This window comes from Ciconia boyciana, chromosome 3 (genome assembly GCF_034638445.1).
Source record: "Ciconia boyciana chromosome 3, ASM3463844v1, whole genome shotgun sequence".
Lineage (NCBI taxonomy): Eukaryota > Metazoa > Chordata > Aves > Ciconiiformes > Ciconiidae > Ciconia > Ciconia boyciana.
The window spans coordinates 116803418-116826259 of record NC_132936.1 but is presented as its reverse complement, the minus strand read 5'-3'; the positions used below and the strand labels follow the sequence as shown (position 1 = coordinate 116826259).

The following is a 22842-nucleotide window of genomic DNA, read 5'->3' as shown; positions in this document are numbered from 1 at the left end:
GCCTGCAGAGCCACAGTGCTGGGTAAAATTAAGGCTGTAGTAATACCTAACACTGTCTCCAGAGGCCCTTCTCTCCCCTCACTATCTGGTCCTAGCCCTCATGCTCACTTTCAGTGGCACAACTACAAATTTGTTGTGCTGTGCTACAAAATATAGCCCTGAAGAGGTGCAGGTAGGAATAAAAAGGTAGTGTGGGATGGCAGAAGGCTGGGAGACACTTTTACTCCAAAGCCACAGCATCACAGAGCTGCACCTAAAAGAAACTTAATTTCGCATTCTTCACGTAACATGTTATCACATACACAATCAAGAATTGCGTATATTTCTACTTCACTTTATATGTTAAAAATATTAAGTAACATTTACTGCATTACATAACCATATTCAGATCATACAGACACACAGCGTAGTCACATACCGGTGTTAAACGTTTTAACCCAAGTAGGGGCCCTTGAAGCACGCAAAGGCAAACAATTTTTGCTTAGTGAACTTTTGAAACTCAGTTGAAGACTATGTGTCTGCTAAGAAGAGAGACAGATTTGTGATGGTTAGCATCACTGGCAACCTGGGAAGTTTCTGTTCATTGGTGATCCCAAGGAAGAGAGCGAGAGCGCCCCCCTTTTTAGGCTTAATGAACTACGTAATAATTTCACATTCTAAGGCTAATCAGAAGCCACTTCTAAGCAGTTATTCAGGGGAGTCCAAGACAAAGAAATATAAATATTACAAATTAGAAAAAAGTATGTTACTGTTGCCCTAAGCTTTAAAGGGAACAATTATAAATAAGAACAACCAGAGTGTAGCTGGAGACACCAGAGTAAAGAACAAGAAAGAACCAATGGAATGAAAATCGCAGAAGTCATCAGCCTCCTGGTCAGCCTCCTACACTGTCACACATGCAAAGTTGCATTGTTTATCTTTATGCAGAAAAGACTTTCCCCAACAATATTTTGGAAATAAGTTCTAGCATTACCATCAATTTCTCCTCCTGCTTCGCAGCCACACAAATAAGCTTTTTTTAATAGAAAAAATGTAGTTCCTAAAAAAATCCCCCATAAAATCTTATAATTCTCTGTACTACGTCAATACTCCACATCCACTCTTACACTTGTAACCACATTAGTACTGTGATGTTTGTGTGGCATACTAAATAATGTGAAATTAAGAGCTGGATTCTGTTTCCGAGTCAGTAGCGTAAGAAATAGGGTCACTGCACTGCAACTGAACAAGGAAGTCTAGAAATGGCTGTGTTTTGACAACTACTGGCTTGCAGTATTTAAAAAAACCAACCAGACTATAACCCATGCCAAGCCCTTACACGTGTACTACGTGCGCAGTTACACACGTACTAAATTCTATGCCAATGACTCGCCATAATCAGCTCAATGGGATATTTCAGTGTGTTAACTAAACTACAAAAGTAAGCTTTGGCAGGGAACAGACCATCCTTCTCTCTGGGACTTAAGCTGGGGACATAAGGCTGTGCAGTTAACAGCTTAAACCCAGCACGATTAGGCCTTTGTGATTATAATCTGACGTTTCCAAACAGAATTTTTCATATGCTGTTTATGAAATAGGAAAGATTATGCTTTAAAAAAACATACCTTAAAGAGTGTCACAGTAATTTCAACATTTTCAGGAACTGGCCATACCACCACCCCACGGTATGGGTTCTTGATTCCAGGCTGCCAGCCATGAGCCTAAAGGAACAAAAGAAACAGTTGTCTTAAAGCCATTATAAAAGTGCTGACTCAACTCCCACAGGACCCAGTGCATGTAGGTAGAAGTAACATGTCACTGACTCCAAAAAGGCTGCTTTCTTAAACCTATGACTCTACTGAACACTAAAAAAGGCCAACATTAAGAATGAGAGTAAGGAAACTCAGGCCACTAGCAGGCATTTTTTTCCACTAAAGCTATTCCTCACAAGGTCCTAAACTCTTTTTTTTTTTTTAAGTACATAGCACAGGTCAGCACACTTGGAGCCTTGCAAAAATCAAGGCTGTAAGGCCAGAGCTTCTGTAGCAAGCTGAGCTTTATTTTGTTTTTATCCAGATGACGGAATGCTTTTATTTAAAGAATACTTGATGAGTACAGCACATAGTTCAGGCTTAACCATGTTTAGACCTAAATAGAACAAAAAGACATTTTTATTTAAGAAAAAAACCCCCACAAAACAATGATTTATAACACAGATTAAATGCTACTAAAAATGTTTACATTCTTAAGAATTAATATGCTGGGGTACCTACACCTAGAAAAGGTAAGGATAAAAAACACACTAAAATAGACTGAGAACTTGTCTACCTTTGAGTATCGATTTGGATTTATGTACAGTTTGTATTTACATTTTAATAGCTAGTCCTGAAAAACACCATGTGTGAGCATTTCTGTTTTGGAATAAGTATTTTTTTTCCAAGCTCAACTTAATCCATTTTGGGATGCTGTAAGACAAATGAGAGAGGGATGCTGATGCACAATGACTGCTGAGCAGCACAGGGCTCATTAAAGATCTGTGGAATTTTTATCAGGAAATAATGTACACTCTATTTACTGTTATCTTAAGCCTATTAACTGGGCTTTTTTTCTTTTTTTAAATTTTAAAGCATCACTCATTGCCTTTTCATACTCCTTTCAACACTTGGAACTTCAGATTAAGACTGCCTATTAGAAGAAATTTTTGCTATAATAAGGTTAGTAGGACTTGTGCCTCAGGTTCTCAGGTACCCTAAGGTAACCAGGGCAACTTTAAACGTGACTTTGCTATACCAAGGTGGGAAAGACAAGGATGGTGAAACAGTCCCATTCAATCACATAGAGGCAATAACTCTCTGCTGCTCTGTACTGTAAGCAGCGTGTACTCCAGATGCCAGGTTCATATCAGCCCCATCACACATGCCTGCTGCTTCATGAGCCCTCTTGAATTCAGCTGGGCTTTCACTAGAGCCTGGAGTACCACAGATACCTCCAGTAGACTCACTCTTACTTTAATCCCTCAATCCTCAAAAAGCAGAACTCTGCAGATTACCTACAGGTGACAATAACTGCTAAGGCAGCAGGGGCAAGGAGAGGAAGGACAAAGGGAGAGGCAGAGGAGTTCGGAAGAGATGTGAAGCTGAGGAACAGGAAGCTGCTGGCGGAATCCAGCCTGTGCATCCACCAGAGAAGAGAGCCCTACCTGCCTCCACAGCTACATGCACACAGCACGCTCATTTCCATCCTGTTATTTTCTTGCTGAACATTGCCAGCTCTCCTGTGGTTTTATCACAAGTTTTTCCATCTTTGGTGTTCTGCTTAAAACCCCAGCTCCCAAAGATGCCTAATTAGATTAGAAATTTCAGTAAGTTTCTATGCTTTGTGCTTGCAGAGTAAACTTAAACAACATGACTTGGGGCATCTGAAGAAAGGAATTTTTAAAAAAGAGCAACTTGAAAGAATCCAATTTCTACTATTTTTAACTCCACAAATTTCAGCCTAATCTCATTATTCTAAAACAGGTCTGGATTAATTTCTGAATAACTGAGCAAATAACACTGTCCATAGCTTTACTCCGCAAGCATATTTTATAAGAAGATGATGTTTTGTGAGCAGCAAAACACACCACAATAGTTGTCATCCCTACCACAGCCACTTGAGCTCCAGCTTACATCTCCCTTCCACAGGACCCGCAGTCCTCTGCATCGTTCTCAGCTTGCCTGATGGGGATAATCAGCATGCACAAGGCAGCGATCCAGAGCCAGGCACACACTCACCTGCCAGCTAGCCTGTCCTCATGTAGCATCTTGTAAGATAAATCAACATCTCCATAGGGGCACTCCATCCTCTTTCCAGATACCAATTTTCACAAAACTAGTAAGAGCTCATGGCGCGTCTGGAACCTGCGCTTTCCTGATGGTTTTGGCCAATACTGACAATTATGTAAAACTTTCGATGTCCAAGGTCCAGGCACTGACAGCCTGCTCAGTTGAGGATCACTTGCTCCATTTATTAAAAAAAAAAAACATAAAAAACCAACCACCAACAAACAACAACAAACACCACCACCACCACAAAACAACCAAAAAAACACCTAGAAAATGAGTATTCACTGGTTCAGGCAAAGCTTTACTTCAAGCCCTTTATCAGCATTGCCTCCCACCAGGAGAGTTAGTGAGACACAATAAATACACACACACAGATATATACGCTTTATATATATGATTTTCTGTCACTGTGACAAGCACATCACTGAAAGCAACAACCAGGAGACAAGCCCTAGCTAATTAGCTTTTAAAGCAAAGCTGTTCTGTGATCAGCTGAATGTTATTAAATCCTCCTTTGGCTTTGAAAAATAAACACTGTGCCACACAAACAGCATGACAGAAAAAGATAACATCAAAACTATGTCTGGGTTGTTGGGAAGGAGAAAGGGAAATGGGAAAGCAAAGGGGGGAAAAACACAGAGGAAGGGCTAACAATGACGATAATTTAAAATTAACATGGAGAGTGTTTCTAACACAGTATTTCTCATGTCAGGGACCTCTTGTGTTGCAGTTTCTTGAAGTTACATCTGGCCTATATCAAAAAACCTTTCCAACTCCCAAATTATAAGCCTTCACTTTGATATGTGAGCTGGATCAGGCCACCTCTGCACAGCATAATTGCCAACACTTCCAGACAGGCAACTGCTGTCAGGGCTCAGCCAAGACGAGGCACTGCATCTGTGCAGTTCATTTCTACCCCAACCCCCACTTCTAACTCAATTTCCCACTGGGTTGTGCCTCCTAGACCCATTTTTTCCTCATCTCCTACAAGTCTTCACTAGCCATCTCCCCTTGTCTCTGAAGCCAAGGCAAGAGAAGCAGCCAAGCAGAAGTTACCACTGGCAGCAGGTCTCTCACCTACAGCCCTCCCATTGCCAGACTCATCTCCAAAATCCGAGGGATGAGAGCCATGGGCTGGAAAGAGAAGCAGAAATGCTCTGTTGCATTTCAAGGAGAAACTCAACTCCTCCTTTTTTCTGCCAGTGGAAAATGAGAGGAGACAACGTAGCATGAAAGCTCTCTTAAAATCAGGAAACAGGAGCTACAGTAGGGGTTGCTGAAATACCCTATAAATAGAGTAGGGCCGTGAATGACATTGTCCAACCTACTACAGTGCTCTGGCACAAAACCGATGACTTAAGAGGAAGAAAGCTGTTTAAGAAAGGACATGGAAGTGAGCTTACAGACTCGCACAAGCACTTCAGGCTACCCAGGTTTGAGATCTTTCCCCAGTTTTCTCTCTAAAACAATCCAGACAGCCTGCTTTGCAATCTACCGTTCGGGATGATGTGAACATCACAACTGTTCTGCTGTGCTTGAACTGGAAAGACAGACTTGATACCTCTGCAGTTTTGGCCTCTGGTTCCAATGAGAAGGGAAGAATCTTTAAAAATAGATCGAAATCAGCAACTTACAGGGCCAGATAATTAAAATGTCCAGCGCTCCATATGATAATGCACATACAACACACCAAAGGGCTTACTCTACTAAGTAAGTAAGTAACTACTCTAAATTAGTGAAACACTCCTGAAAATACTGCATTTGTTGTCAAGCAGCCTTCAATAGCCAATAGTTCCAAACACAAAGAGAGTGCTCTGATGTTCGTGCAAATTCTCAACATCTAGCAACACTTAAGCTATTATCAGCAAGGTACAGTCTCTCCACTCTTGGTAAGTGTCCACTCTTTGATTATGTGAAACAGCAGAGTGTCACACAGTGCTCTCTCACCTCATGCACAGGGTAGACAAACTCAAGTCTTGTTCTCCAGTAGTTTCTGCTGGGGAGCACAGAGTGGGCTTACTTTTACAAGTGGGCTTAATCTTACAAGTAACATTTCCTGGCAGTGCTGAAACTCTTGTACCAAATGGTGAAACATTACAGAAGACTATAAAGCAGCTCTATCTAGTTCAACATATGGCAATATATTGATTGAACAAAAGAAGATGAGACTAGCTCACCCGAAGGCTGCCTTTGGTACACCACCTTTCCTTAGAATTACCCACCAGGGGCTGACCTTGACCATATGAAACTGCTGCCCACTCTGCAGACAAACTTGGATGACGGCAATTAACAGAGCTGCTGGAAAAGATGACGACATTGCACAGCTTTCCAAAATACAAATATATTTCTGCAGAATTTGGAACAAACCACGTAATTTTATAAACACTTATTTTTGAAGCACTCTCCTCCAGTCTAAAAAACAGTTACTATCAATCCTCTGTAATATAAGGAAGTGTATAAACATTTATAAATCCAGTGTAACCCTCTTACAGGGAGGAGGGGGAGGTAGCAAAACCAAAAAACCCTACCAAACCTACACCAGAATTTTTTAGCCAATTCCTGAGGAAAAAAAACAACAAAACAAAACAAAAAACATGAGCAAGACTGAATATAAACATTCCTTACAGTCACTGCTCAGCTGTCTGGATTATAGAACATAAATAGAACAGTCAATAAAAAAAAAAGTTGAAGACAGCCCCAAATCAGGAACTTTGGTTTGAAACACAAAGTTAATAAATGCCACCACCAGCTGTTCATCACTTCATCATGAAGAAGATAAGGCAGATGCAGGCAAATCAGCTAACTAGAGTACATTATGGAAGTCTCTTCCCCAGCCCCCATATGTAGGGCATTTCATGACCTGGCACATATGCCATTCCTATCATGACCAGCTCTGCTCACTGCTGCTTAGAGTTTTCCTTGTCTCACAAAAATCTCTTTCCTGACCTTTCAAAAACAAAATATTACATTATTTCAAGAGCCTACCCTTCCAGATGCTTTATGTTATCCATCTGCTTTCTCTCTTCTTCACTACCGCCTTGTTTCATCCTGCCTCTGTTGTGCAGGGTAATTGCAAGTTACTTTCCTGTAACGTCCTAGAGCTGACCATAATATTTTAAGCCTGCTGCAAATTATGGAATAGTTTATATTTATGAATCAAAAATATGGTCCTATAGCCAAGCCCTCAGTATTGTTTTTTAAAAGCAAAAGTTAGAACCAGACCTACCATTATTCTTCACCTGCAGCCCCAGAAGTGGCTTTATTGTGAACCAGCAAGCTGCTGCTTTTCTCTCCCCGGTAAAATTTTTGCCAACTGCCTATGGTCAGACCAGCTCTGCTACTTGTCTCTGTGACAGGCTGCTCAGGGCACAAAAGCCAAGCAGGAGCTCTACTGGCTCCAACAGTGCTTAGGGCAGCTCAGCTTGTAAGGATAGTCCCTCTTCTTCAGTGTTATCCAGGCAGAACACTTAGACAGGAAGAAAAAAAAAATTAATAACTCAAAGAGGAGGAGCTGACATTAAGCAGCCAGATCCTTCATCTAGTGCCTCTACAACAGCAGCGTGGCTTGTGAAAACTGAGCATTGCTCCAATTCGCTCTATGTGATGAGTCACACCAAAGCCATATATTGTCTGGGGATAGTCAGAGGTCAGTATGATCCAGCTGCTAACAGACCCACTGGAAAAGGAATGGACTCGGAAAAGCTGCAGATTCCCCCACACCAAAGGAAACCTCAACTGGCAGTTTGTGGATGGCTGCTGCTTCTTCTTCTTCTGTACCATAGCTCAGTATCATAGAGGGAGGATACAAATTAAAGACTGTACTCCAGACTACAGCTTGCATCCCCATGATCATCCTGAAATCAATGTGCTTGGCCCTCCAGTTAAAGAGGCTGGGCACCAGAACAACCTGCCCAGGGATGCAGTCCAAAAAACCCAGCACATGCCAAAAGAAGAAAGTTCAAAGCCCTGGAAGTGCCAGGCAGCCTTCGTTCAACCCACTGCTGTCAGTGTTCATTGAGAATAGATGAGGAAACTAGCAGATTCCCCCAGGTCTTCCCATGAATGTCTTAATCAGCACACACATGTGTTACAAATGTAATTATGCATCCATGTATTACTGCTAAAGAGCTACAGAAAGACTGCTAAGCTTGGAAAATAAGTAAAACCTCATCTTCACTAGGAAACACGTTCTCTAGCACTGGGCTAGGTGCTCAGACTTAATTTCACACAAACACATTCATGACATATTCCTTAAATACATAATTCATGCTGTTTCTTTCACCAAACCTTGCCTTATTCACTGCCCACAATAGATGACGCTCAGATAAAGAGCTTCTTTGCCTTCTCATCAGTTTCTGGCCTTATCTATTGGGCTTCTTATTAAAAAAAAAAAAATAACTGAATGCAGATTTATTTATTTTTGTCATAGTTTTCTGGGACATCCATTACTGCACCTCAGAACATCATCAAAATTTAACTTTACGGGATCCCTGGAAAAAAGAAGGATATTATGTTCGCCAATTTACAAGCAGCAAAAGAATAGCCAGTTTCCACTAACTTTGCATGGTCTGCTTAAATCAGCTAGGACCTTACTTTATTGGGATTAAGCATGAAACCACCTTTTGTTTGGTTTTCCAAAGCAGACTTTTTTCACTTCAAGTGCAATGATGGCTGCTCAACACTGCTGCAAGTCAGTCCCCATGCCCCAGACACCCACTAACTGGAAAGTTACATCAAATCTCACTTTAATACTCTATCTAGCCTGAGTCAGGAACTTTGTAGATGAGGATGGGACAAAACTGAATTCACTAAGGCAGCATTTAACCACATAACAGTGAGGCAGTCTTTTCTACCCCTGTCCTATACCTTCTTTAACAAACACCCTCCAATTTCTTTATTGCTTAAGCAGTTTTGCTCACCACTCAGTCCTCATGTTCTCCCTAACCACCGTCTGCTTAACAAGGCAGCAATGCTGCAGGAAAACACTTTGCAGTTGCCTTAAAGACTATATCATATGCCTAAAAGGGTACACACTGACCATTAGAATGACTCATCCTAATTTTGACCGCTTGCATTTGCAACTCAACATGATTTCCTTACTTTACTAATAAACCAAGAAGCCCCAGGAGTGCCATTACCAAACTGCGCTGGTCCCAGGCAGTCATCGGCATGTCCAAGTCACAACATGCCTCCGTAACTCCAGTCAGTGAAGAAGCTGGTAGGGACAAGCAGGGCTGGCACTACGCAACAAAGTAGCCAGAAAGGCAACAGATTACCAAGGACAGCAAAACAGGTGACCCAGCTGCTCCTTTATTGATGGCATATCCTTGAAAAAAGGCTAGGCAGGCTGCTGTTGTGGACAGCAAGGGATCCTTTTTACTCCCTGTCCCTCTACTTCACTTGGCTCTGCTCTTATTGTTAAAGTTCTTTCCCTGTTCCCAACATTGTTCCTTCTCCTCTCTGTTTAAGCAGTTTTCAATAAACCTGCAGCAGAAGTGCTGAAATCACAGGCAAGGCACCTTCTTTCAGCTTTGATACAAAAAGGATCTTTGAAGAATAATTCTGTCAGGCTCTCAGAAGCAAGTGCAAATTTGATTCTTCAGAGGTGTATAATTCAACCATAAGCCTGTATATGTTCACAAGAATAGCAGAAAGTACCTCCTTGACATCATGGCAGCATCTCTTTCAAATTGAAATTTCTTAGTTCAAAGCCTGGAAATGCACGAGCATCTCAGTGAAATGAAGGTAAACATATTTACAACACATTTTTCCCTTGTTCTACACTAGAACAAAGACATTCCTCCTCCACTCAAAAAAAACACACGTCCAAAAGCCCAGGGCCTGAAAACCTGGGAGCAACATGCCAGTGCGACAGGGTACCGAAGAGGAAGAGTTAAGCAAGTCCACTGCTGCAAGCTCCACCTTGTGTAAACTATGGAGGCTGGTAACCATCTAAATGAGGTTTGAAAAGTTGTGTCAAGCCCCACCTACCTGATTTTGAAGACAGACAACATTTGCACGAGCAGATTGGTGACTTCCCCCCATCCCAAACTGAAAGTTCATTTTGGTTCTAGGATTGCTCAGTAATTCTGCCAAATACAGCAAGACTGCAAATCACCATCTTCTGTAAACTCCTGGCAGACAGGATGAAGATGCCCAGCTATACAGAGCCATCTTGTCTTGACACACCTCTTGAAAAGCACCAAGATCAGACTTGCCCAGAGACAGGGGATCCCAGAATAGAGCTGTAACTATCTTAAAACCTGCATTAAGGTCAGTAACTGATGGATACATTTATGGTCCTGTATCCAGCCATCAAACTGCCATTTAAATGCTCTTTCTACATGGTTATTGCTGTTCGTTTGCAGCATTTGAAAACTTACTATAATTTAACTTACCTACAGCTCCTATCTATTTTTCCCCACAGTAACAACTAAAATGTTCAGATTCCTGCACATGATGTCTCCCATGATTTCTCCTAATCAAGGGACCATTTTAGTAGTTTACTTGGAAAGAAAGTATGTGGGCCAGAAGGCATATCAAAATCATAGAAAACCACAAAAATAAGGGCTTCAAAGGACATCAAGAACTCAGCTTTCAGCTCAACGGTATCTTAAGATTACATTAGTTAAGCAGGCCAGTTTCAGTATATGTCCATAGCACCATCATACCATCTTCCAAGTTGCACCATATTTCTTGATGACATATCTCTTGTACTTTCCCAGTACAAGAGACATATGGAGCTACTGGAGAGAGTCCAGCAAAGGGCCATGAAAATGTTTAAGGGACTGGATCATCCCTCATAGGAGGAAAAGCTGAGAGAGCTGGGACTGTTTGGCCTGGAGAAGAGAAGGCTTGGGGGGATCTTACAGGTGTATATAAATACCTGAAGGGAGGGTGCAAAGAAGACAGAGTCAGGCTCTCCTCAGTGGTGCCCAGTGATGGGACAAGAGGCAGTGGGCACAAAGCGAAACAGGAGGTTCCCTCTGAACATCAGGAAACACTTCCACCATGAGGGTGACCGAGCACTGGCACAAGTTGCCCTGAGAGGTGTGGAGTCTCCCACCTTGGAGATATTCAAAAGCCATCTGGACACGGTCCTGGGCAACCACCTTTAGGTAGCCCTGCTTAAGTGGAGGGGTTGGACCAGATGACCTCTGGAGGTCTCTTCCAACCTCAACCATTCAGTGAGTCTGTGAACTAACATAGGGATATCCCTCATTATCCCTAATGATCTGAAAAGTTCAGAAAAGAAATCATAACCTTCGCAGAAGTCTTTACAACATCTTTACAGTAAGGTAAGACCTCATCCCTCGCCTCCTCCTTGTCAAAGAAACTGAAAAACAGAGAAAATTATTAATGCTTTGTACTCACTGAGCCCAGTGTCCATCAAAAATAAAATAAGAGAAAATACTCATTTGACTTGCTTCCAAGAAAGCAATTAGATGAAACAAATATGTTGAATAAAGTATTTTACTGGCAGGATGACTAAGAGATCAAGAACATTTATTGACCTACAGTCTTGGACACAAACAGCTCAAATGCTATCAACTACCTAAGCTTGAAGATTAACTCTATCCTCTGCCCAGGCCTCAGGGCCACTCAACCTCTTTCAAAGTACCTTTGTGGGATCTTAGTAAGCATGAGTGAGAGAGTTAGCAAAAGACTTTTCTGAGTCTCAGGTAAATCTGCCAGTTTATCCAAGAGTTGCTTCTACTGCGTGGTGACCAAAAGAGAAGACACTCACAGGAGGACATATCCTGGAACTTTATGGCCCAGCTGAAAAAACTTCAAGCTCAAAAGGCTGAGCTAGTGTCAGAAAATCCTCTTGCCTCAGTGAAATGTTGCCATTGGAGCCTACAGCATCATGCCCATAACACCACAGGCAGAAACCCATCTCACAAAGCCCTACTGGACTTTTGTTAGGGCTTCTGTTTCTGAACATATTCTGAATCTCAACAAAACAGTCATTCACGGACAAATACCTTGCTTTTCACCAAGCTTTTTAGGGTTACAACGCTTGTGTAAGTATTGAATTTACTGTTTTATATTATCTTTTTCTCTCTCTGTTCTACAGAAATTAAATGAAACTAAAATAGAAAAGTTATCATAGGGTAAGCCGCAATATACACAATACATCAGCAGTTACTGCCTAGATATAAACCATGCTATAAATTCAAGGTAACTTGAGCTTGTTTCCCCTGCCATGAAAGAGGAATAGCCTGACTGGCTTTACTGAAGACTAGGAACATGGAACAGGAGCAGTTATCTTGGAAAAGGTGCCAGACTAAGTTCACACCCTTGTTTATTCACCAGGTAACACCTTTGGGTTTTCATACACTAAAGCAGAATTTAGGATGCACACACTGGAGGCGGCATTTGGTTCTGCAGTCACTTTCAGTCAGTAACCAGTCTTTAGATAAAACAGCTTAGACCTCAAGTTAAAAGACAAAATACAGCAAATATGCATGACAATCAGAAAAAGAAGTCAGAAAAAGAGGAGTACCAGTAAAAAAAAAAACCAACCAAAACCGCAAAGTCTCTCCTGAGTAGGGTAAGACACTGTATCACATTTAAGCTCTTCAACATATAATTATTTCAAGATATCTTCTCTACCATGGGTGCCCTCTCTCCACCGTCCCAGAGTTCTTGGAAGTATCATTTTGAGTTACATGCACACACCAAAAAAAGGAGCTTAGACAATCTATTTAACTGAAGTGTTAAAGAATTATTATAAAAGGCTGAATTCCAAAACTTCCCCTCTGGACAAGACCACTTGCCATAAGCCCGACCAGGGTAAGAGGCAACAGCTGTGGGGAGAGGAAACGAACAAGTGCAGCTGAGCTATCTTGAACAGGAGATGCTCCTGGGAAGGGAGGAAACCAGCACACACTCCTTCCCCCTGCAAACTTGCCCAGTGGTTAGGATGCTTCTTTTCCCCAGCTCATTTTTGTTGCCCTTCTCAAGCTTTTGGACAGACGGGGGACAGCCCTACACCAGAGGACACAAGGCAACAAAAGAAATCCTGCAATACAACCAGCGTTCAAAAGGCCTTTGATTCCCTGCTGTATGCATGAAATAGGCTCCCCACCTCCCTGGTCAACAACTGACTGCTAGGATTGACAAAAGATTTTACTCTTATAGTCAATAATACAATACCGAATGCAACATTGTCATATTAGACACTGCAGAGGTTTAGAAATGCTTGCCATTTGTTTCAATCTCAGTGTAAATGGAGAGTGTTATGGGCTTTTTAAGCTCCATTTTCTATGGAAACCAAGCCACACATCCAGACTGTCTCGCCTTTCCCTTCACCCCAGATCCAAAGGAGGCTCCAGAGAGGCTAAACTGCATATACTGTCAGAGCAGTAAAATTCAGCAGTCTAGACAAACTGAGGACCATTTAACAAAGAGACAGTAATCTCATAAGGCTTTCAGATTCCTTACTGCAGGAAGAAAAGTAAGGTGAAGCTCACAGAAGAAAAGGCTACTCTGCTTTCAAAAACTTTTACACGTGAAAAAACCCAACTGCATGCAAGACAAACTTTATGAATGTCCAAAGACTGGACAAACTTCACTTGGAGCTTCCCTTTCCTCAGGCTACCAAGTCATTAGCCATAAAACACAAATTCACATGCTTCCTCACAGTGTTTGTGGAAGTAAAATGTTAAAATTTAATTCAAATATACACTACTGGCTGAAAGATCCTGTGTTTATCCTTTTTGATTTATAGTATTTTCTAGTTGCGAAACAGCCTCTTATTCAGACTTGATCTCCCTATTGCAGTGATGTCAAATTCTTTATTACTTTTTTTTATGATTATGTTTAACACAATTCTAGTAGTGAAACAGATTCTCCTTTCTAATTAGGTGTAGCAATTAATAACCGAAATTGAACTGATGATGATACAGTTCTGCTAAACAAATAACCAAAGCTGAAATCAGAGTTAAGTATTTCCATAAATTAGCATTGACATCAACAGCAGCTTATTCTGAACTTCATGGCTAAATTGAGTTAAAAAGAAAAGAAAAACAATTACAACTGCTCCCTACACTCAAGAGACCAGTCCCTCAAACAGCTGACCCTTCTTGTCACTGAAGTTGGGACTTATTAAGCCATCAACTCACCTTAGAGGATTTTCTTCGGCTTCTTCTTGTCCAAACCACCACTAGTTTATCTGGCTGCCTGTTGAAGATAAGGAAGAAACAGCTTAATTTACAAAATCAATATGTAAACAGTTTGTATTAAAACTCTTGCAATACATAATGACGACCTTAGTGGATACATTATCTCTTAAAAATAGCTCATCTAAAAACCACTCAGCATCAGTCATTTAAAAGGAATAATGCTGTATTTTTAGAAAAAGGCTGTCCTTCAATCTGCACACTAGTGTCATCCTTCTCCTCCTGCTCTCCTTGCCTGTGGGCACCTCCCCAGAGAACAGGATCCAGCCTCTTTAAAGACACCTTGGAAACAATCCCGTACCCAAAATAAACATCAGTGCAAACGCTAGTTTGAATTTCAAAGCAGACATATCAAAAAGGTACTGCTAAGTAGCAAAGAAAACAGCCAATTTCAGTTTTTCACCCCTAAAAGATTTTTTTTTTCCTATTTGAATACCTCAAACAACAAGAGAATCAAGTCCTATATTACTCCTCAAAATCTCCTTGGATGACCAGACAGATAAATCAGCGCTTCCTCAACTCAGAAGGACAAGCATGCCGAAATTCAGTACGGCTCTCCAAACAATTGTTTATTTGGTATTTCTAGTGAATGTGGATGGAAACCTCAATAAAGGACATGTCCAGTATGAATTATTTTCTCTTTAAATTTCTTAACATTTATTTCTTGGTTAATAGTTACAAGCCCTATTACTTCTACCTTATTAGTTTTACAGCTATGTCTGAATTATTTCTGGTATTGACCTAACCTCCAGGCTTTTTATGGGGCGGGGGGGGGGGGGGGGGGCATGATACACTTCCCCTTGTATGACCACAATTCTGGTCCCACTTCCAGACGCAAGACCCCTCTTCTGGAGACTCCCGACCGTCTGTTCCAGCTTTGTTTCCTGGGTGATGACCCAACTCCCATCAGCAAGCCTGACTGCAAATCCACCTGAAACGATTTTCGATGGAGTTCACATCTCCACTTAAAAGTACTAAAGCTGCGACTCTGTCTGGAGAAAAAATTGCTACTCTGAGTTTTGAGACACTAGTGTAAGAATCCTTGCATTTCTAAAGCCAATAGCAAAACCTGTTTCATGTTAAAAAAAAAAAATCATGGGGGGAAAAAAAAATGGATGTTACTGAGCAAAAGTCAAGCTACAATGTGCTCAAAGTATTCTTTAAAAGATGGACCCCAAATAATCCACATGAGTATTCTGAATAATAAAAGGAGTGTTCACACTGCTATCCTAGTATTTCATCACAGGGAGACTGTATCTACTTCATAACTAACTTTTCAAATAAAAACCCAACTGGTTTAATAGTCTGAGAGTTCTTTCTGAGCACTGAAGTGCTGGCTACCATATTATATACCTCCCCATGAAGCTGTTCGTCATTTCTGCAGGCTGCAGTAAAACTACTACATCACCTACAGTTCACATTTAAACCCCACCAGAACTAAAGTTCCCCTGAAAAACAGAGTTAAAGGCAGATCCTGTGAAGGAAGTGAGGACACCGGCTTTTGTTTGCCATCCTGTATTGTACCTTACTCTTTTAATATATGCCTTAATTTCCAGGCTGGGATAAATTGAAAGTGAAATAATCTACTGCATTTTAAACTGTCTAAATACACTCTTATGGCTTGTTTAGGTGACCTAAACCATAGGCTGGTTCTGCTTGCGGCTTCTCCTGCAAAATCTTGCTTGGTAATGAGGTCATCCTGTTGTACTTCGAAAGCTCTTTGCTCATTTGGTGTTGGGTGCTTCTCATCTGTTGGCACACACCCCCATTCACTTTGATGGGAGCTGTGTTTGTGCCACCAGGGAAAAAACCCCACCCCCAAGCAATTTCATTGAAGCAAAACAATCCAAACCCATGCGTACAATAAACAATTTTTTCTGGAGTTATTTCACTTTGCATTTTAAAGCTCATTTATTCTCATTTCAGAAATTAGCTTGTGGACCAAATTTAATTTAACCTTGACTCATTCAATCCTGAGCTTGCTTCTGAGCACAAAAAAATGCCAAAATTGGAGGGGTGAGGGGGGTAGGGAAGAAAAAAGAAAAAAAAAAAAAAGGAAAAGAGATGCATTTCTGCAGTACCAGTGGCTACACTGAAGACAACCCTCGGGTAACGGTGATGGTACTTTGTCCCTCTAGATCTGTTTTGATCTTGTATCATTTATCTTGGCATCACAAGTGTTTTTTTCTTACAACTGCACTGGATCATCTCACCAGGGGGGAAACATGCCATGAGCTGGAAACATGAAGCAGCACACCCAGCTCCACATGGTGCCAACATCTAAACTAGGAGGCCATCCCCAATGGAGATGGCCCAAGAACAGTTATACCCGTGTGCAAACAAACGGGCCAAGAGAAGGAAGACAGCAAAGCAAAGTGAGGAAATGGGAGAAGTGTCAGTGTCAGCACCAAAGTGAGTCGATTCAAAGTAGGAATGAATCCACACCTGCATTCCTGCAACGCCAACGCAGATACTTTTTCATTACAGGGTGCTCCAGAAGAGACCCATGGCCATGCCAGATGCCTCAAAAAAAGAGAAGAGTAAAGAAGAGGCTATATGTAGACACAACACAGTCATTCTGAAAAACTAAGTAGCATAAAACAATTGTCAAGGGTTGACAAGCCTCAATGCAAAAATCCTTCCAAGTCTGGACAGAGTTAAAAAAAAACACAACAAACCACGACCACACCAGAGATGGGCAGTAAGACATGACAGTCATCTCCTGTGATACTGGTATGAGCATGTCCCACGTTGGCAACTGACCTTACATTTAATTCTAATTCTTTAATTTCATTTTAAAGTGTGACATTGCTTGCTTGGCTTCACACAGGTTGTCAGAGACAGCTGGTGCTTCAATGCAGTTCTCCAGCGGGAGCTGCGTCTGCACCACATACACAGTTATCACCAAGCCTGGATTTATTTCCCAATTTTGAAGAACTCCCTCTGCCAGGAATATAAAGAAATACACTAACATGAAAAAGCCAACTAGAGTCTCAATGCAGACTGACAAGACCAAGCAACACTGAAGGAAGAGCATAACCAGTACTTGCTCCCCTAGGCTCTTTCACCAGTACATTTATTTTGTTAAGTACTGAGTATACTTTGCTCCTTCAGCTTCAAGTACGAGAGAAATCCACATCCAGAGGTACTTCGCCAAAACAAAATGAGGAAGGTCATCACAATATGGAGACAAAAAATTTAGGAAAATGGAATGGGGAGAGAAGGGAAGAGAAAAAAGTATTCCAAAGGATGAGTTTCCTCACTGAGTATACCACATGCTTAACTGAAACAAAACACAAAGAACAGCAGTTTTTCTACGGGATTTTCTTCAAGAAAGTCACAAATCCAACAATTTAAAAATATCTCCATAGAACTGTTTTACAAATGAAGCCAAGAGCAACCTTCTCTTCTACAATCTGTTCATTGCTCTTTTATTCCAACATACTTCTAGAAGAAAAAGCCCAACTCATATTTTAATCAGCAAATTTGCATTCAAGGTTATTAGTGATGTCTCAGTGCTAGGAAATGGCCAAAACCACATAATGCAGTTTGCTCATTTAAAGCATTTAAGTAATATTTCCTACTTCAGACTTCTGCCTTCCTTCAACATCATAAACCTGGGCTGCTCATTAACCAACAATAAAAGCAAATAAAATCCCTTCTGAAGAATCAGGCTGAAGACAAGTTTTTGTATCCTTTATAAGTTTACTTTGTAAACTCAGAGATCATTCCAAATACAAAATCCACAATGGTGCAAGCTGAACAAATACTAATGGTCAGCTGTAAAAAAATTTTAAAAAATTAATTTCCTGTGCTGCACAAAAAACATTCCTCATTCTTTTAAACCCACCAGCTTTTAGACAGTCACTTATTCAGCTCCAGCAAAGCCAGTATGTTTAAGGTAAGGAATAACACACCACTAACCCTAAGATGATGGGGTTGGGGTGGGGGAAAGAACTGGGTTTTAGCTTAGTAGTAATTGCTTCAATCTATACAATTTAACACCACCAACCTTTCAGTGGGAGTATTTAATACTGTACTGGAATTTAACATGACTGCCTTGGTGGTGCTTTGCATTTCACCCCATGCTAGGACACAGCGTCACCAAAGTAGCAGCAGCCCCCTGGGAGGGGGAGTCGGAGGAAGCCAGCAGCGCTGGGGCATCAGACACTGCCACTGTGAAAGGCAGGGACCCAGCAGCAGGTCCTGAAGGATCCAACTTGGATCCAAAAGATCATATTTTATAAAGCCTACCATAAACTTGTATTTGCTATTTACTCATTTTTGTGTGGTTCACAAGAAGCTATTCCTGAAGAAAGGCAATTTATAGTAGTAAACTTATTTTATTATTTACAAGTGAAACTTACTCAGCAAAGAAGCAGGGAATATTATGATTTCAAAGTCTGTGGCTCAAAGAGCTTCATCGCTGCCCTGCATACTAAGTAACTAAAATGAGATTTAAAATACAGATTAATAAAACATCTATAATTCAAAACCATGCCTGCTTTTCCTGTCAGATGGAAGCCATGATTCCGGTATCTTCAATTCTCCCATTGAAACAACTCATTTAAAAAAAATAAAAAATACTGGAACGAGATTTTGCCATATCCACAATTTTTAAATAAAGTAATAAAAGCATTCCACAGACTGGAAAAAACTATGTCATCTGATCATCACCTTACATGCCGCAAATTTCTCTGATAGAAAAGGAGGTTGTGCAAGATTCAAGGTCTTCTGGGGTTTGGTTTGATCATTCCAGGAAATATTTGGCACAATATTTTGACTACAGAACTCTCCAAATACCATTTGTGAAAGAAGGACATAAAAGATATCAGTCTCCTGTTAGCTCTTGTTTTGTAAACCTTTTAGCAGAAGCAGATAGCATTAACCAGGACCTATTCCTCCACCAAATTTACCACTTGATAACAGAAAACTACAAGAGACTTAATGTTTAGAATCTGTCGTTGGAAAGAATTGCAAATGCACTTAACTTTAATTATGGCCACTGAAGCCAATGGCACGACCAATTACCAATAACGCTTTGGTGAAAGAAGAGAAAATAGGTAACAGTATTTGTTTGTAACAAGGTATCTTTACATTTAATATCGTTCAATAATCTTTAAATGCCTGTAATGCACAAGGTACCTTTCTTCTACGGACACAGACCACTACAGCCTGCATGTTGGTTTTGGCATTTAATTGACTAAGTGGTGGGGTTTGCCTTTTTTTTTTTATTTTTGCCCCCCACCCCCCCTTTTTTTTAGTTGAGCTTGTTTTATTCTTCCTGTGTTTGATTTGAACTGCATTAATTATTACAGGCTGCTAGATTACTCTTGTTAAGCAAGCTTAAAAGAGTATAATTAACAAGAGAAGCAGCAATGTTAGCACAATAGCATGCAGATGCACCTATTGAAGGATAAAAGTAATTACTTCAGGACTAATGTCAAAGTACTTCTGATAAGAATTCTTTTTTTTTTTTTAAATAACCTTTTGTCCCCTCTGGATTGTGCATACCAGCATGACATGCAAGGTTTTCATTAGGAACCAATACTCCCTCCCCACCAGCACACAGCTTTCTACACAACTGCTAGAATGCTATCAAGGCTCTCTCCTGGTCTCAAGAATAAATGTGATTGGTTCTACACCACCGTTAATTTGGGATGAACATTACTTTTCCTCATTTTACAGATAATTACTTTGAAAAGCTCTCTTCGCAGCGCAGACTTCTGCACTGGGACCTACATTATGCTGTGTATTACCATTAGCCAAGGAACTAATCAAGCAATGGCCTTTCGTGAGCCTTGTGCTAAGTTTTTTTCCTTCAGAATTTCCTCTTGGTCACAATGAATGAAATTCCACAGCTGCCTACAACTCCGGGAAGTGCAGTCAAGTCACCACCAATGCTTTAAACAGGCCTAGAGATGCTGGTAAGAATGATGTCATGTGCTGATGCATTTGCCAAATGAGTCCTCTGGCTGAGTGAAGGTACAGCACTGATTGCAAAAGCCAGAAACATCAAGAAGAAAATAAAACACTGTGCAGATAAAACCTATCTGAGCTAATTATAAGATGAAGTATATTACAAGATGAAGCTTTGCATTTCAGGAAGGGGTTTGAGGTTTTCTTCCCCGCCTCCCCTTAACTTTCATGGTGGAAGTTAAAGGTATTCAAAACACTTTGTACCCAAACATTGTTCAACATAGTTGTACAAGATGCCAAGACACATCCACCAGCAAATTAAGGCAGGATGGCTGACGTGTTCACCTGGCCTAGCCTGTCTGCTCCCACTTCACTGCAGACCCCCGCATAACGCCTGTGAACAGACTTCTGAACCATCCCACAGCGTTACCATGTCAGGCTATCCGAATCAAAACAGCAGTCTCCCAGCCTAACTCATTGGGGAATATGCATCAAGCCCCTAAAATAAGACAAAGCTTTCTCTTCCCTCACTGCAACCATCCAGTAGTCTTAGCAAGGCTGGGAAATTTCAAAAGAGGAATCATTAAAACAGGGACAGCAAGAGGACACCATAGCTGAGATAACTCCACTTCTGCATCTTCACTTTCTACACTTAACACAGAAAATCCCTCCTTCATTTCTTCCCACCAGAGGTCTCTACATATTTTTTCAAGACTACACAAGCTGTCAAAAGACCAGGATTTTCCTTGTGAACTGAATTTTAGGCTTTTTTAATAGATCTGCAGCTAAATGGACTGGCTTCTACAAGACTTATGTCTCAAGATTATGCTTTGCTTTTCAAAAAGAAGCTCTAGTCTGGCTTCGCTTGGTTTAAACAAAATAAAAGGGACAAAAGACACTATGACTATTTTACAAGTGCAGTCAGACCTCCTGAATCTGCACAGCATCTGTTTGCGAGGCTGAGCATGGAATGTGTAGTATGTACTGCTGATGACTTGGTTTTCTTAAGCCAAACACAAACGAAGTTTGCAGAATGAGCTGGATTAAACAAAGCCCAAGTTCATCCATTATTCAGAACAAGTGACAAGGCCAGATTCAGCTTCATTTTTCAAGGAGTTATAGCAGCAAAGAATCTTGAGCAAAACAAACTTGACAGGACTATCTAGCAAAATCTTTTCTTAAAGCTTTTTGCAACAGAATTTTATATTGCAGAATACACAAACTGACCCTAGTCTTCAGAAGTTATTAAAGTTCTTTAACGTCCTTCTGGCAGTAACAGGAGGATGCCTTGACTAGTCCCTGAATTTTATGTCACATCCAGCTGCCCTCCATGTAGAAGCTTTCTTTGCCTGATCCAATTCAGCCTTGCTTGTCCCAAGGAGGGGTTAAGAGTACTGCACCAGAAGGACCAAGTGGATCTCTTATCTCACTCTCCTATAATTATTGACACCCCCCTTAGGCAGACATTTACTCCAACAATGCTTAGTCCACACATCCTACCTACCACACCAGAGCTTAGAAACGCCTCCCAATACTCCATAAGAAACAATGCCTACAGTAAACAAGAGCTGCTTGAGGCCAACAAAAAGCTTGCTTGTAAAACCAACCCGCCCAGTCAAGTAAGTTCAGAGCATTAAAACCCCACTAAACACAGGTCAAGTTTTCATGTGTGGCTAGCAGGGGCTCAGGCTAACTGGCAGGGAGGAGCACAGGCTAACAGAGCTATTCAGACAAACCTTAAATGGAAAGAGCAGAGCATGTTGTTTTATAGTGGAAAGTTCACAGGATGCTACCATGAGTCATATCTTTCTCAGATGCCTGATTTTCCTTTTTATGTTCTTTTTTTCAGAATATTTAGCCTTCTACATTTTAACAATAATGAAGCAATGTTTTTTAAAAAAAAGCTTTCCATTTAGAGTTGGTAGGTTGCTCCTCCTGAGCACTGCGTGGCAAGAGCAGGCACTATGCAAACCTGCTTACGCAGTCTGCCTGGTCCTGACCCACGGTGAACTCACTATTCTGATCCTCTTCCCTGCAGAGCTGGGGCCTGACAACTGCCAAGTGAATAAACATAAACCAGTTAGAAATCAAACTCATTTTCACGTCATATGTAACACTGCATTTGAAAGCTGGTTTAAGAAGGTGAAGTGCTAGACCATCTATCTGCTATGAAACCCAAGTGCTGAATGCAGACATCTGTGCACCCAGCCTCCACATCCTGCACTTCCTTAAGCAGACACAAATGATCAGCGTTATCTGCCTCTCTCTTCATGGATGTCCATGTTCACTGTGGTGTAAAACAATAAAACAGATTAGGAACAAGAAGCAGGGAAACACAGTTTTAGCGAACTTGAGAAAGTAAACCAGGAATTTTGAATGCAAATTCCATCTCCTGTCCTTACTGACTATACAGCCTCCGGAAAATTTTAAGACATACACTGAGCAGCATTAGCCCTCCCTTTGATTTTAGTCATACTCCATGACCTACCTATACATCCATCTATAGACCAAAGACAGTATCTCCACACAACAATGTATGTGCATTACTGAGGATACCTTAAACTATTGTGTGTTATCCCTTCTTATTTTGAAGCACTACAAGTGTGTTAGATGCATTCTCACATTAAAAAGTGCAAAAGGCAGAACTAAAATAAAACTCTTAGACTGACAAATGCTGCCTGAAACATATCTTCAACCCATCAAAAACAAAATGCCCACATTAGACAATATATTTCTATACTAAAAATATGCAAGGGGCTTCTCAGCACACCGTTTTCAATTTTAATCAGACTGCATTACAAAACAGATCCTATTCCATTTTGCGTAACTTTTTTTTCAAATAGCATTTGAACAGAAGGCCCTTCTGTTTTTCAATCTGGAAACAGTAGAGAAAAAAAAATTTCTGCAATTCCTGCAGAACAGATGAAAAGTGTGCA

General features: G+C 40.9%; 1 protein-coding gene across 13 annotated transcripts in view; it reads right to left on the bottom strand.

The window, feature by feature from the left end:
- Positions 1 to 22842, bottom strand: part of EHBP1 (EH domain binding protein 1) — a 228162-nt gene that overhangs the window by 182426 nt on the left and 22894 nt on the right. For 10 of the 13 annotated variants that reach the window (XR_012041725.1, XM_072857323.1, XM_072857324.1 and 7 more), the window contains exons 3-4: positions 13931 to 13988; positions 1605 to 1700 (exon numbers count right to left, since the gene is read on the bottom strand). Coding sequence is in view for 9 of the 13 variants with exons in the window: in XM_072857323.1 (XP_072713424.1) it covers positions 1605 to 1700; positions 13931 to 13988 (154 nt within the window). In the remaining 4 variants the exon portion in view is untranslated. Of the gene's footprint in view, positions 1 to 1604; positions 1701 to 13930; positions 13989 to 22842 lie in introns of those variants that run through there. The other 3 variants (XM_072857333.1, XM_072857335.1, XM_072857334.1) reach the window with 3 other exon arrangements.